The 15478-nt window shown below is 39.6% G+C and overlaps 3 protein-coding genes across 5 annotated transcripts; 1 reads left to right on the top strand and 2 right to left on the bottom strand.

The window, feature by feature from the left end:
* Positions 1 to 275: 275 nt before the first annotated feature.
* LOC105448634 (protein LSM14 homolog A) lies at positions 276 to 6815 on the bottom strand. 2 transcript variants are annotated; one of them, XM_011687318.1, is made up of 7 exons: positions 6566 to 6815; positions 4845 to 4999; positions 4378 to 4678; positions 3325 to 3517; positions 2702 to 2989; positions 2263 to 2448; positions 276 to 1934 (listed from the first exon to the last, which is right to left on the bottom strand). In XM_011687318.1, the coding sequence occupies exons 1-7, from the start codon at positions 6684 to 6686 to the stop codon at positions 1640 to 1642; spliced, it is 1539 nt and encodes a 512-aa protein (XP_011685620.1). In that variant the 5' UTR covers positions 6687 to 6815; the 3' UTR covers positions 276 to 1639. The 2 variants fall into 2 exon arrangements, with proteins under 2 accessions (XP_011685620.1, XP_011685621.1); XM_011687319.1 differs by having other exon boundaries at positions 4483 to 4678; positions 6566 to 6814.
* A 606-nt stretch (positions 6816 to 7421) lies between these two features.
* On the top strand, positions 7422 to 10549 carry LOC105448633 (cytochrome c1, heme protein, mitochondrial). Its single transcript, XM_011687317.1, has 8 exons — positions 7422 to 7725; positions 8719 to 8766; positions 8991 to 9139; positions 9228 to 9360; positions 9454 to 9618; positions 9777 to 9890; positions 9987 to 10121; positions 10200 to 10549. The coding sequence occupies exons 1-8, from the start codon at positions 7654 to 7656 to the stop codon at positions 10308 to 10310; spliced, it is 927 nt and encodes a 308-aa protein (XP_011685619.1). The 5' UTR covers positions 7422 to 7653; the 3' UTR covers positions 10311 to 10549.
* Positions 10550 to 10898: 349 nt separating this feature from the next.
* LOC105448632 (ubiquitin-conjugating enzyme E2 variant 2) lies at positions 10899 to 14726 on the bottom strand. 2 transcript variants are annotated; one of them, XM_011687315.1, is made up of 4 exons: positions 14371 to 14726; positions 13477 to 13619; positions 12792 to 12917; positions 10899 to 12705 (listed from the first exon to the last, which is right to left on the bottom strand). In XM_011687315.1, exons 1-4 carry the CDS (start codon positions 14393 to 14395, stop codon positions 12565 to 12567), a joined length of 435 nt encoding a protein of 144 aa, XP_011685617.1. In that variant the 5' UTR covers positions 14396 to 14726; the 3' UTR covers positions 10899 to 12564. The 2 variants fall into 2 exon arrangements, with proteins under 2 accessions (XP_011685617.1, XP_011685618.1); XM_011687316.1 differs by lacking the exon at positions 14371 to 14726 and adding an exon at positions 14016 to 14069.
* Between the last annotated feature and the right edge of the window lie 752 nt (positions 14727 to 15478).

The raw sequence follows: 15478 nt of genomic DNA, 5'->3' as shown, positions 1-15478 counted from the left end.
TTCACATGTATACTCAAATGAAAGAACTGATCCGTATTTTTCTTCACTAGTTTACATAACTAATGGAAAATTTTGTCGTTTAATGATAAATTATTATTAATACTTTTTTCGCTTGTATACACACATGTATATTAAATACGAATTTTCCCTTGGAAATGTGCATTATACTAGTTTTAGAGTTAACAAAAGAGAAACAATAAATAAATTGACAAGATATTTTAAGATATAATTACAATGTTTTTGAAAAAAAAATAATTTTAATGAGCATTATATAAATTGTACGTTCGATATAATTACTGATTATAATGTAGGCTTATAATTGTAATAATCAGGACTACTCTGTACACATATATGAAAGCAATCGAGGAATCCTTAATTGCAGAACACGATGACAATTATGTAACATGATTTAGAACTTAGTTACTTACAATAAGACTTGACGCTTATATCTTTCATAATTCTAGATGCAGATCTTGCAAAGAAAGAGTAGGCGGATCGTAAGATTATAAATTTAATAATACAAAAATTTTTTATATAAACTGGCGCTTTCGCTTATTTCCCACTTATATTAATCCGCCCTAATAAAATCATACGTTATATGAACTTCGGTGCCCAAGGACTCGAAAAACTTTGTCTGCGTACACTCAAAAAAACCAAAACAAAAGAAAAAAATATCAATTTTTTTATCAGATTTACCTTGTACTATATACCTCACAATATTCCTATTCTTGAAAAATGCAATTAGATACAATCGATTTTTACATACTTTGACGAGAAAGTACTTTTATGCACGTCTGTTGCCATTCACTTCCGATATACGGATACAATCCAGCTATTCCATAACGACCAGTATTATCAAGTCACCATCACCATAAAGCCATTCCATAATTATTTATAGTCAAGTCTTGAGAAAACCGGACTGAAAAATGATCACGATCGAATTGTACAAATTTCTTTTTCCCTAACTACAAACAGATACGCCATCGCGGCTTTGTTTAAAGCGGTTTCAGATTATCCCATTAAGAATTTTATTAACAGACATATACTTTAAGTAAAACACTTACGACTAGTCCCTTCACGAGTAATTTCCCCCTCTCTAACTTCACATCTGAATCCACACAAATAAGTATCAATATAAAAAAAAAAAGAACAAGGAACGTTCTAATCGTGTAATTGACTTCGCTTCCCTGACGAAAAACGTTCTATTCTCTTTTCAACGCCAATTCATCGTGATCATTGTCGACTAAGCGGTAAGAAAATTTGTCTCTAAAAGTACCTTCTTCGATCATCCAGCCGCAAAATATCGATGCAAAAAGTCATATGCGCCAGCAACGTCCATTGTGTGTGCGATTCTTGTCACCTAACACGTAACCACCGGTTTGGCGATTGCATTACCGCTCCGTTATATAATAATAATCTACATTTAATCCGGCCGGTGTGTATCTTCTGTTAATTCGACTGCCCAAATTCTAACCCAAATCAGTCCGTAACGGTAGAGCACATATCGTAAAAATCTTAATCTATAGTTGTGTATACTTATACGTAGCAGCGCATCGCTCATTCTTCCCGGCATATTTTTACTCTTTCACGCCAATACCGGTGACAAATTACATTCTTTTTTTTTTTTTTTTTTAATATTTTAGATAACGCTTGCCTGCGACTGAGAGGCAGACTGTTCGTTGGTCGCGCGATTTTGACTCCCCGTGTTATTCTGTAGTTGGTTGGGGGGTTTGCGATTACCACCCCTGCTACCCCGATAGCCGCCGCGGAATCCAATGTTATTGCCGCCACCGCCGCCGCCGCCTCTGTACATGCCTCCCATTCCGCGATTGTAGTAACCACGGCCGCGGAATCCACCGCGTCTCGTGGATGCTACACCGAACGTTTCTGAATTCAGCTTTCGTTCCGTTCTCCAATCCGTGCGTTGGAATCGCCTGGAAAAATTTGTGCCACACACACGCACGTATATAATATTTCATAATGCAAATTGTAAAATTATATTGACTGGGACAGCGATTAAAAAATCTGAAGCAATAATCGATTTGTCTTGCGAAAAACTTTTCAGAATTAATTTACATCGTGAAGTTGAGAAAAATGTATCTAAATTAATAAAATCCGGCGAAGATTTAAATACTCTTTTTTTAAATTTTTATATTTTAATTTTCTTCAATTTCGAAAAAAAAAGTAAATTAAATCAGTTGTGCTGAAATTCAATTACACGATAATTTTATACCTACTAAATATTCTCTGAATAAAGCTTACCCTTTACTTCTTTCAACAGCTTCACAGCTAATATTATCAAAGAATGATTTCGACTTATCATAGCCAAGGCTTATTTCCGGGTGACCATCCTCCTCAGGTTCACCTTCACCAGCGCCTGTCTCGTTTCCACTATCGTCCTTCTTCTCATTTTCAGCACCGTCGATCTTCGTTTTCGCCAATTGTGACCTACGATATGACATAAATGTCACATTAATATATGAATATCGACGAAAGCAACATTAACTTTACGACACGACAATGTTAATGCGATGCGTAAGCAATGCGTATTTGTTGTCATTACGATCGCTTTAAATTCGCACTGATTTTACTTTCGCATGGTATCCACATTGGCCATTTCAACAATTGCTTGAAATGAATCCGGCACGTAACCATGCAGAATCGATCATCGATATTTACATCGTGAACCCTTCGTGCTCACCTCAATTCCTCGAACTCAGTGTTAGCTTGCTCGAAATCGTAGTCATTATCAAACTTCAGTGAAGTCTTAGGCTTGGTGCCAGCGTTGTTCGTTTGATTTGTACGGAAACCACCGCGTCCTCTGCCTCCTCGACCTCTCATGTTGCCACGATTTACCCAACCACCGCGATTGCCTCGACCGCCTTGCATATGACCTTGGTTCTGGCCATCATGGTGCTTCATCATGTCCCTCTTCGCGTCATTATACTGATTGTGAGACATACCCGCGTTGTTTTTGGTACCTCCGTGACTAAACATACAATGAAGCATCTGTTATACGATGTTTCATGAAGATATATCATTTGCTTATCAAACTAATAATGATATAAACCTATGTGGAATTGATTTATCTTTGTACAATTAGAAAATCTAGCAAATAAAAATGTATAACTGTATGGATTAATATCAGAATTCTGGAAAAATATTAAGTTGATGCAAATGAAATGTCCCTTTTTCATATTTTAAATTAATTCGAAAACGGTCATTTCATTTGCACCAACCCAATAAAACTATCATCGTGTGCATAAAATTTCTTATGGTTTTATTATAAAAGTAAGAGGAAAATTAGTTTCCTAAGTAAAATACCTATCATGATCTCGACGAGGCGGTTGGACGGTCCTGATATTTGTCTTGTCATTCAATTTGCCAATGTTATTGCCCTGCTGCTGTTGTTCGTGTCCTACCTGAATACCTTGATCCATAGTAGGACTTTTCCTTGTTAATAAAGACGATGTAGGAGTGGTAGAACGGGAACCACCACTGATGAGATCTAGTACACCTATTGTCGCAACATAAATGCCATATAGTGTACATATTTATTAACTTACGGAGACAATAGCCGATTAAAGCATTTCTAATCCAACACGAAACTTTAGTATAAGAAAATAAAGACATACTTTTCATTCCCAACTTTTGAAATGAAAGACTGCTACTAACTTCTACAAAAGTTTCGCGTGTCTAATGTAAAATAAATCTCTAGAGGATTTTTAAACAATTATTGTATTGTTTATCATCACTGTAATTGCTATTCTGTTACGTTACGATGTAAGCGAAAACGGAATAAAATTGGAAGATGCATGCAGAAAAATATTATCTATCAATAAAAAAAAAAAAAAAAAAATTAAACATAAAATCAATTCACATATATAGAGATTATACAGATTAGAAATTTTAAATTTTTATTTTTATTAAAAAAAATTTTCAAAACTTACAAAAAAATTTCAAATATTCAAAAAAAATATATAAAAATTTTATTATACATACAAGTGCATAATATTTATTAAATTAAAATTATATATCATAAAATGCATATAGAAATATACATAGAAAGCACATAAGCAAGGCATGAAGATTGCAAGATAGTATCTACGTAAGAGTGCACGAAAGAGAGACAGTAGATTTTTGTTAATAGAAGAATGCCAAATTTGTTGCAAATTATGTTAATTCAAAATAAATGTATTCAAGAGAATATTAGAATACATCTCATGTATTCTCGTATGCATACAATTTATGCCAGTCTTTTTTTTTTGTTTGGACATCGCGTGAAGCCCGACAAAGGAAAGCATTACCAAAACAGGAGCAGCATTGCAAAGAAGCATGCCAGCAAGGCGATGGGTACTTCATAGCAAAAACAGTTACCATCTTCCAGAGATTGATCTTTTGGTAATGGGTCGATACTGGCCGTTGGCAGTGAGTTTGGGATAGAGATGGCATTGGGTTCAGCGGAGCCCAAGCTCAACTCACTTGGCTGTTTATTCATTGCTCCGCGTGGATCTCTAGCTGCGGTTGGCATTCCCATTACCGGGCCCATGGCTCCCATGCCCATGCCATAGGGGGCACCGTATTGGCCACCCATCGGGCCCATCTGGCCCATCATCGGATGAGCATAGCTGGGCTGCGGTTGATACGATTGCTGGCCCATAGATGGCTGCACTGTCATCTACCGGAGCAATGATAATTAAAGTCTCTACAATCCCATCAATATTTAACACTAATTGATTGAATTGATTTCACTTTTATGCTTATGTTACGTTGCCATTCACGTCCTGCCGAATTTAAAAGCCCGTGTGAACTGAGAATGGGAAATGAATCTATAGAATAATTACCTGCACGATAGCTGGATCGTTGGGAATAGAACTAACATTGTTGACGACTCTGATGTCTTTGATGTCCGACCCGCGAAACAGGATATATTCGTACACCTGGTTTTGTGGTGCCACAGGAAGTTGAGTTTCTCGATCTTCCGTGCCAAAGGAGCGCACTACAAAAAGTAACAAATAATTTAGTTATTTCAAGCTGTTTCGCAATTGGAGGGATACTGTAACAATGTTTGTTACACTAATATTAAATAGTTGGCATTTATCAGTGTCGATAATGCTTGAATCTAAGTTATATATCTATTTCACAAATAAAATATAAATAAAATAGGTATTCTACTTAAAGAATATTTGTAATAAAATATATAAAAATAAATATCTAATATTCAAATTCTTTTTAATTATCATATTTATTCATATTTATATCGCATTAATTTGTTATACAAAATATCTTTGTGCAATATATATATATATATATATATATATATATATATATATATATATTTGTTAAAGCACATTATCAATCCTGGAAAGAGGAATTTTATTTGTACATTTCTTTTATATGAGCTCCAATAGTAAGTGTATTTCCAAGAATAATATTTGCCCCTTACATCTGAAATATTCGCCAAAGTCAAAGTTATCTATTTGGCAGAATCAACGAAACAAGGGAAGCAAGGACATGTAAACATTCTATAGAAGAAAGAGAGGCAAACATTCCACACAAACATTGCACATACCAAACCTAAATTCAAAATTACATCTTCACAGAATAATAACGTACGTAGTCGCTTAAATTCTTAGAGTACCCACAAGTTGTGTGTATTATACAGCGAATTGTGTTCGCGAAAAAGTCGATGTATTACATTTTTAGAATTAAACCAATTTTTTTTTTCTAAATTAATCTACTATTCTCGATAACCTAGTACTAATCATGAAAATCTCAAGGATTTGAGACGGATTTTTTCGTCCGACGGTGATCGCTAACCGCCCGACCGCGACAAAATCGCACGCAGAACAAGGCGGTTCGAGTAACAGTTCTCGCGCTCGGCGTTTTCGCCGAATGTGCGAATAAAAATCGCGCGACGCATCGATGTCCCGTTTTAAGCGGAATCATCGCGGGATTCGACACCGCGGCCGAGGCTCTTTGAGAAAGATTCGTCGTGAAGGGACGGATCACCGAGGTCGCCGCGACCCCGGTTGTTTTGAGGCCGCCGCCGAATCCGCGGGTATCGGCAACTTTCTCCGACGGCTCTCCGGCGCGACGCGATCGGCGCGAAGAAGCCGGCGAGAGAGAGAGAGATAGAAAGAGAGAGAGAGAGAGAGAAAGAGAGAGGAGTCCGCCCGGTCGGAGCAGTCCGAATCGCCGCATTTCAGGGTCCCGCGACTTTTCGCGGAGTCACGGGGGGATGACCTCTGCGTTACTCGCGACAACCAAACCTTACGTGACGAATCACGTAAGGTCCGTTCTCGCATCCGAGTGACACGGACGACCGAGAGGGAGACCCGGCGAGTACGTTGCCGCCGGTCGCGGGGCACTTCGACCGATCGGCCGGGGCGGGCGTTTTCGCGGACCGGGAAACGTGCGAGACGCGCCTTGTAAGTTTCGAGAACACGGCGGAATCTCGGCGGGGACGGTAGCGGTGGCGACGGCGACGGCGGCGGCGGGACAGCACGGTGGATGCGGTGCGGCGGGAGTCCATCTTGGATTTTTTTCGCCGTGCGCTACTCACCGTTAGCCAGGGCGATTGTGCACTCCTGTGGATCGACGGTGAACAGACGGCCCTCATAGCGAATATCCGCCTTCGAGATCAAGCTGATCTTCGAGCCCAGCTCTGGCATACCACCGCTCATCTTGACTCTGGCTCCGTCGCGCACCGATCGATGTGATTTTACAGGATTCACGACACCATCTGACGGGACCGTCCAGCTGACAGCAATGGTCGACGGCGGACTACGCTGCCAAGAGTGCCAACGACGCGCGGCGCATGCGCCGCCCGTGTCCCCGCGCGCGCGCCGCTGCGCCCCGCCGCGCCGCTGTCGCCGCCGCCGGGCACCCGCGGGGGCTATCCTCAAATGGCGAAAATATTTCCGACGCGTCGCACGAGTGTCCACATAAAAACGGCCAATCCTGGATCAGCCAGCAATAATTAATCTTTATAGAATTATTATTATCCATTTTCCATCTTTAATATGTATAACGATTGAATGTACATATATTATATTATCGAAATCCAAGTGGAGCGGATTAAAGTAAACATTTACCACACGTAATATATTTCTACGAAATACGTATGTATCATATTTCGATTTGGATAAGAGATTGATTGGAGAATTGAAGATGTCGAGCGAAGGCGTGTAAAGTAAATTGTTTCGAGGAGCTGTACTTCATTTTATTCAAGTATAATAATATATTTATATAATGAATATTTAATATCGTGTATATATCATAAATATACATAATGATAATAAATAATAAAAATTGGCATACGTATAATGAACGTATAAACACAAAAATTCGGCGTCGCACATTCGTATGTGCCGGGCGCACCGATTCGGGCAGGGCTTTCAGGCCGGGCGTATTCGTGCCCGCGACGTTGGCGAGCCTGCGCGACTCCGACCGAAGTCGTCCTCACGAGTGTTTTCTCCCCACCGACGTTTTAACCTCTTTCTCTCTCTCAGGTCCTCGCGACCGATCCGCGGTGCCGGAATAATCGCGCGAGGATTTTTGCGATAGTCACGAGGCCGACCTCGCCGTCGACCGTCCAGCGGACTGTACACTGACTAGCATAACCCTCCGCACATTGCACCTCTGGCCAACATGGCGGCGACGTTAGGTCGAATTTGTAAATCGGGTCTTCTGAAACCGAATTACGGCACGTTGATCGGCCAGGTAAGTGAGCGCGGCGAGGCCGCGGACCGCCGCGGAACGAACGCGCGCGTCTCCCCCGGCGAAAATCCCCGGCGGCGCCGCGGCGTCCGTGTCAGCTTGATGACTTTGACGGGCTAACCAATATTGACCCGCGGGGCCTCGCGCGGCCCGCGAGGGTGCCCCGTGCGGGCTGTCGGCTGCTAGGTGTCACGCCTTCCACGGGGCGATATCGCGCCCGGCGGGCGCGTCCGCGCGACGTCGCGACGCCGGCCGAGGGTCCGACGGCGCGCGACGTCAACGCGGCCACGGTTTCGACGGCACTTTTAACAGACGTTATGTAATAGCGGGACGATATACCGTGAAATCCGGGATGCCTGCCATGCCATATCAAACGTGCGTTACCGATGCCCCCGCGGCCAGCGGCACACAGGTGGAATGTGTGCGTTGTGTCGCGACGACGTCGTCGCGCAACGAATTACTTTGCATCCGCGAATTTTATCGTCTAATTGTAGAAACAATTATGCTGTCACTTGGTGTCAATTGTTTTGAGTTGATTGCGCGGAGTTGAGTGTTACACTTACGTTACTTACTGCTTATTAAGTATATTCTCTTTAACTTGATTATGTCACAGTAATATTTGAAAGAATTGAACATATGGAGAGCTCCCAAATTTATTTATCAGCAACATATTAATCTTTTAAGATTTGAAATAGACATTGATCGATTTGTGTCTGATACACAAAAGATATATGTCATGAATATTTTGTAATAATTATTTTAGATAATATATAAATAAAGGAGATGTATTTTTTTAGAGATAATTGACGAGAGAGATGTATATATATTTAAATTTGAGATAATTGAAGCAGAATCAAATTAACTATATGTATGTGAAGGAAGGAAATAGAAAGAGGCAAACGTGTAGAATAATGTTGCGAATATTTTTCTTCCATATTTTCTTGTAGAATATGTTAAACTTTATATACTCTTAACTTTAAATTTTCGTTTTTGCAGACCAGTAATTTTTCCACTGTGAAAGAATGGCCTAGGAGTCGGAAAGTGGTATGTGAATTTAATTTATCTTCTTCGAAGAGATATCCCAACCTTATCCAATCCTTCATCTATCAGATACAACTTTGTGTTTCGTCAAACTGCATGTGTTAGTAAGTTAGGACAGATTACTGTTTTATTTTTAATACATGACAATGTTATGTAATACGTGACAGCAACATTATATAAACTACAGTGTAAGAAAGTAATAATGTATCATTCATTTTTAATTACAGTTATTAACATGCTTAGGAGTGACTGCTGGAGGCATCAGTGCCTTCATCTATGCTTTAGATAGCTCTGTAAGAGCTAGTGATTTGATAGCTCATCCTCCGACGTACAAATGGGACTTCTACGGATGGTTCAATTCACTAGATCATGCTAGGTACAATTCCTTAATTTTTTTTAAATTTAAATATTAACAGTGAATTATGGTTACTATTGTTATTAAATAATTAATCTATATTTTGCAGCATGCGACGAGGATGGGAGGTTTACAAGAATGTGTGTGCGGCTTGTCACAGCTTGCAATACGTGGCATACCGTCACCTCGTTAATGTAACTCACACCGAAGCGGAAGCCAAAGCTATCGCGGAAGAAGTCATGGTACATCTTATGATATTACCTATGAGAAACATCTATGTTTTTTAGACTTTTTGTAGAATATAAGATTTAGTACAACTAACTTTTGTGATACAGATAGAAGATGGCCCTGACGAGACAGGAGCATACTTCAAACGTCCAGGTAAACTGTTTGACTATGTGCCATCTCCATATCCGAATGAAGAAGCTGCCAGAGCATCGAACAATGGTGCTTATCCACCTGATCTGTCTTATATAATCAATGCCAGGCACGACGGAGAGGTAAAGTCAATTTTGAGTAACTTAGAGAGTGAAATTCAAAATTAAATTGTTTAAAATTGTCAAAAATTTATAAACGATTTCCACTGAAATTCTTAGTAAAACGTACTAGTGCCAAAATTTGCATTTTTAATTAAAAATCTATTTTGAACATATTTCAGAACTACGTTTTCTCCTTACTGACTGGATATTGTGATGCACCAGCCGGTGTAACTTTAAGAGAAGGACAATATTTCAATCCATATTTTCCGGGTGGTGCCATTAGTATGGCACAGGTGAGTTATTTATATATATTTTTTTAATTGAAGATGACACAATCAGCTATATTGAACTTGTCCCATTAATAAATCGATTGAACTCCTTCGCACTAGGCTATTTATGACGAAGTCTTAGAATATGAAGATGGTACTCCAGCAACTGCTTCTCAAGTAACAAAAGATATTACCACATTCCTAATGTGGACTGCCAATCACGAGTTCGATGAAAGGAAACAAATGACTATTAAGGTGAATTGAACATCGCTGTGAATTTTACTTTACACTAATTCGTTTTATCTCAATCATTTTAATGTCAATTATTTACAGGCTATTGGAATATTCGCAATTCTCACTGCTGCCGCGTACTACTTCAAGCGACACAAGTGGACAACTGTAAAGAGTACAAAGATAATGTTTGTCCCGAAGAAGTATCGTTAGCCAATGGAAATTAACGCCGCGACGTTAGCTTTTGCGCTGGTATCAGAACGTAGTTTCGCAATTTAAGCAAATATATCCGGCAAGTTGTTGGCTCCTTTCTGAAGATTCAAACTTATTCATATACAACATTTGATGAACCGTCAATTGTCATCATTACCAAAAATCTATTAAATTAAAACATTGTACATAGTATACCAAATGGAGTCATCGTCTGATTTAAATAAATTGTTAAACATAAACAACGTCCACTCCCTTGGCGAGACGCATGATTTAAGTCACAATTTCAAACAACTCGCAAAATTTGTCGAGTATTCATGATGGACACTTCAGTCTACAAGCTCGAAAGAATGTATCACTCTCCTATTTATCTTTGGTAAGTTTTCATCATGCGGTTTTCTAATATTTTTCACAAATTATTTCAATTAAAAGTTTTCGTCCGACTCATTTTCGAAGATCAATACACGAGGAGAAATGTTTGCAAAAGTCTGAATAACGAAATCATTTGATTCAATCAAAGCAACGATTTATTCAAGTTAAAAAAAAGACCACTAACACGTGTGGGTAAGAAACAGAGGAAACGCTCACTTCTAAGGAAATCACTTTATTCTCCTTAAGCTTGTTTTTCGTCCACATGGAGCTATAACTTGTTACTTCTTTTAATAGGATGATTTAAATTACACTATTATATTTACCGATAGTGTAATACTGAAATGCAAAGCGGACAAAGAGGTATGTATATTTTTTCATTCGGGTAATCGAAAAATTTTTACATTACACAATCAAACGTGGAGATATTTCAAAATCTACTTTGGTGGAACTTTTAGGTATATAAAGACATTTCGATTAATTGAATAATATAAATCTCGAGACGAGAGTGTGATAACATAATTATCCTCTTACTGGAACATATAATTTATCACTAATCATATTAATAAGCTGCATATAGCTTCTTTCAGCGGTAGTATAGTTCACGTAATTTGTAGTTGCGATTGCACTCTAAAGACTGAGATAAACCTGATTTTTGTCACAATACGCAGCTCCACTTTACTCAGTGTGTTAAGAGAGATTGGATATGATTTCGATAATTATAACAAAAATAATATTCACATAATACATCAATCATGAAGCTTCTGGATTCAAAAACAGTAAGCCACTATCTATCTGCATACTCTATATAATCCTGTTGTATCTTAATAGACATAATCAAATACACGTGTGTGGGTAATTGGTATATTTTCAATATGTCCAAATATAATATCGCGACTACAAGATCTCACCACTCACATGATGCTTCATACATTGATGTACTTTGTCATGCAGCATTGTATAATCGTTCGCTATATATACGAGACATTACAAATCAATTTGTCACTTATGCATGCTTCGGTTACAAAGCGACGTCTCCTCATCAGTTACGAAACGCAATTCGTTTAGCGTGAAAGAGAGAGAGGCCGTTGTTTTTTTTTAAGGATTATAATTTTCGCAAACACGTACGTTATTTCATTGTAGATCGCTAGTCGAAAAAACGGTACGCAGCACGTAGAACGTAAGATGGACGTACAGATATTTTGTGGTCCAGAATTCACGAATTTTTTTTCTAACTGCGGGCGGGCATCGAGCGAGAGAGACACACCTCTGCGAGAGATGGAAATGGCACTTGCGCGCAAACGGAAGAGAAATCTTAAAACGGTTTTCGCAATACCGGGGCGTTACTCCTCTCATTAAAAAACTTCAAAGGCATAAGTTACTCTTACTGATTATTCTTTTTCTTTTTATTATATAGTCTGTGTCTCCAGTTTTTTTTTTAAGATTCAAAATATTGGATTTTTTTCCGCTTTACATTGTAACTAGCTTGAAAAGCTGGAGCGAAGTTTTCCTTAAACTTAAATTCGCATTCGCAATTGAATCATCTATCTCGTGCGCGAACATGATGTAGTATATGCAATGAAATAATCGGAGGAATACTACTTTTTTTTTTTTTAGTGAAAAATCCCGATGAAGAATCAGCTGTGCTTGACAAATGCGTTTTTGTCAATTTTTTCTATCTAATCTATACATAGACTCGGTACACTCATTCAACTTTCCAAGCTATTACCCTCCTTCCTCTCACAAAGCTGTTTTTTCGTGTTTTTTTTGTTTCTTTTTAAACATATATTTTTTCAGCGGGCACCGTCTTTAATATTATTTGGTACCTTTATTAAATCTCGCCTCATGCTATTGCAAAAAGGAAGATATCTCTGTTCATACGGTTAGGCTAAAAAGTGCTGCCCTCCGGAGGCTGAGAAAGTTTCATATTTTCCTTCAACGTCATCAAACGACGGAGCTCCTGAAGAACTGTTTTAATTGTGTACTCTCGTTGCCATTTCGCAAGGACTGGGACACTGCGATTATCCACCTTAGTATAGAAATTTCACGTGTTATCTTGTGAGTAAATGTGTTATCGTAAATGTATAAATACACACTGCAATCTTGTATACTTACAGCTCCAGTAGCACTGTTAATGCAATTCATATTGATTCTGCTTAAAAATCTTACATTAGGGGCATCATCTGGATATCTCTGACCGCAGTCAATTTTCAAACTATACATCCTATTTTCATACGGTGTCTAAAAGATATGGTACATTATATTAATTGTATATCGTCCGAAAGGCTGCGTTCGCTTTGACGCTTACAGCGCTCACATCATTTCATCCTTGTTGTTTATTAAATGTTAATCAAGAATAAATGATGCTTATAAGCGCCGTAAACGCCAAATCGAACGCAGCTTAAATATTCTGTATATATTTCTTTAATGTTTTCGCAATATCACATTTTAATGCAATTAATTCTTTTAGCAATATTTTTTGCTCCAATATATAGCGAATATTTTTCAACATAATACGTATAATGAATATTAGAATTTAAACTATATTTTCTGCAACAAATTATATAATTATTCATTTTTTATTTAAGCGTCACGAAAATACCTCATCCAACCGATACTGAGAAGAGTTTCAGAAAAATGTGTATATATATTTAACGCAAGCGTCGCAACGTACGTAGCTTAGCTTGTATCTGAAATTTTCGTGAAAGCGGACTTGTGTTGTGAATAAGTAACGTAAAAATTCGGTACAGATTCGTGTTATCGCGACGACGACGAACGACACCAGTAGAAGGTATCTTACCCTAGGTGGTCCAATTATCATACCAGTCCAATGCGTGAGGGTCATGTCATCGTCGTTCTCCAAGCCCCAACTAATTGTGCCATCACCTACACCTTTCTGGCCTTGTTCTAGCTCCTCCAGGAGGCGAAAGTTTCGGGGCATGACTGAAACAGAATTTGAAGGGTGACATGATGCTTGTGTTAGAAACGATAGACTCGTAATTGACAAGTTCCAGGTGCCATCCCGATCCCCCTCCCGTATATATATAAAAAACTCGATTAAAAAATTGATAAAAAACTAAAGGAGTTGCTGAAAAATCTTCAAACTATGTAATATACATATGCAATCCTGTAACATCGTGATTCAGATAAGACAAATAAAAATAATAAATATCAAATAGATCCTCGACGATCTTAAAGGTCAAAAATAAATATAAAGAAAACAAAATTTGTTGCAGCACATAATTAAGTCACGCGTGTGTAACAGCTGAAACGTATCCGCACGACGTTCGCGCCGATACAGGTTATGGCTCGAGGAGCAGGGGATTGAGCATGGTTAACCTTTCCGCCGCCGCCGAGTCCTCGAGTTGTTCGCGGGATCGCCGGGGCGAGTCCGCGATAACGCGGGGAGGGCGATACCGACTCGCGACGGAGGGTCACCGTCCGTGTGTTTCAAACGTCTCGGTGACTCGGTTACGCGAGAAATACGGGCGGGCTATCGCCCGACATCCGCTGTCAACTCGCGTGGCACGGGAGAGTGCCGGGTCCGGGACACGATCGCCGCGTCGTCCCGCCGCGGCGGGCTTCCCGATTAAGAAAAGGAGGAAGAGAAACCGCGTAGGAGGATCCACCCCCCCTCCACCCCCGCCTGAAGGATTCCGCGCGCGTCAGGAGCCACGCAAACAAAATAACTCACCTACACCGCTGTTGGGCACCGCCATGATCTCGTATTTCTGGCGAGGCGCCGTATTTTTTGTCCCCCTGGAAGTACAGCGGGCGAACGCGCACCGTACGCGGGCGAGTCACTCACGTGGTGGAGCTTGGCGCGGCTTATTTAACTGCGGCGCGTGCTTCTCATCACACGTCGTCGGACGGTCGGCGGTAATCCGGCGCGCTCCTGCGACCCAGGGGTTGAGCGTGTGCGTGCGTGCGCGCTGTCCGCCCGATAACGAAAATACACTCCGCTCCGCGCGAGAGAAATTCAGCCAACCTCCGCGCTCCGCGCCGAGCGAGAGATCGCCCGTTTCCCCACGGAATAGTCGCTCTCTAGATCACGCTGTCGCTGCTGCGCTGTCCGTGTGGGCGAGAGAGAAGCAGACTTGCCGCGCGCGCCTTTGCCCTTGCCTATTGCCTTTGCCTTGCCCACCGGATTTGACGTGATTCGCGTGAAAACGCTCCGTTCTACCAGACGGCCAGACGGTTCTACCTTCTACACCTCGTTCGTCGATCTTCGCTCTCGCTTTGCCCCGAGTCACACACACACACACACGCGGCCTCTTCCATTCCGACGATTATTAAACATTAAACGCGAAAAAAGATCCGTGAAATCCTGTTATCGATCTGTTTATTTCAGTCGCACGTACGTACATTTTTTGCTTAACTCGGATCGTTTCCTTTTTCATTATTTAGTTCTGTTTGAAAACGTAAAACGTATTATACTGCAATTATAAAGCGAAATTAAACAGATTTACAAAGATCTTTATAGAATTGAATTAGCAATCGTATGCCTCAAATAAATTCGTAATATTAAACATACATTTATTATTGAGAAAATATTACAATTTATATTATTATCATTTGTATCTGTATATATTTTTACGATTGTACATAATCATTTATAAATAACTTTCATATAATTTCTTTATTTTATTGAATATTTGAGATGAAAAGAGATGCTAATTGTATCTCATTTCGTGATTTTCGTGAGCAATTAATTCATAATTCAATTATTATAGAGATTAACAATATTATCTGATGTTCTCTGTAGCTAAATTATAAATGTATACCTGTTATACTTAAAATGA

The sequence above is a fragment of the Wasmannia auropunctata genome, unplaced genomic scaffold (assembly GCF_000956235.1).
Source record: "Wasmannia auropunctata unplaced genomic scaffold, wasmannia.A_1.0 LD336083.1, whole genome shotgun sequence".
Classification (NCBI taxonomy): Eukaryota; Metazoa; Arthropoda; class Insecta; order Hymenoptera; family Formicidae; genus Wasmannia; species Wasmannia auropunctata.
Note: the sequence above shows the minus strand (reverse complement) of the source record. Positions and strands in the feature narration are given on the sequence as shown.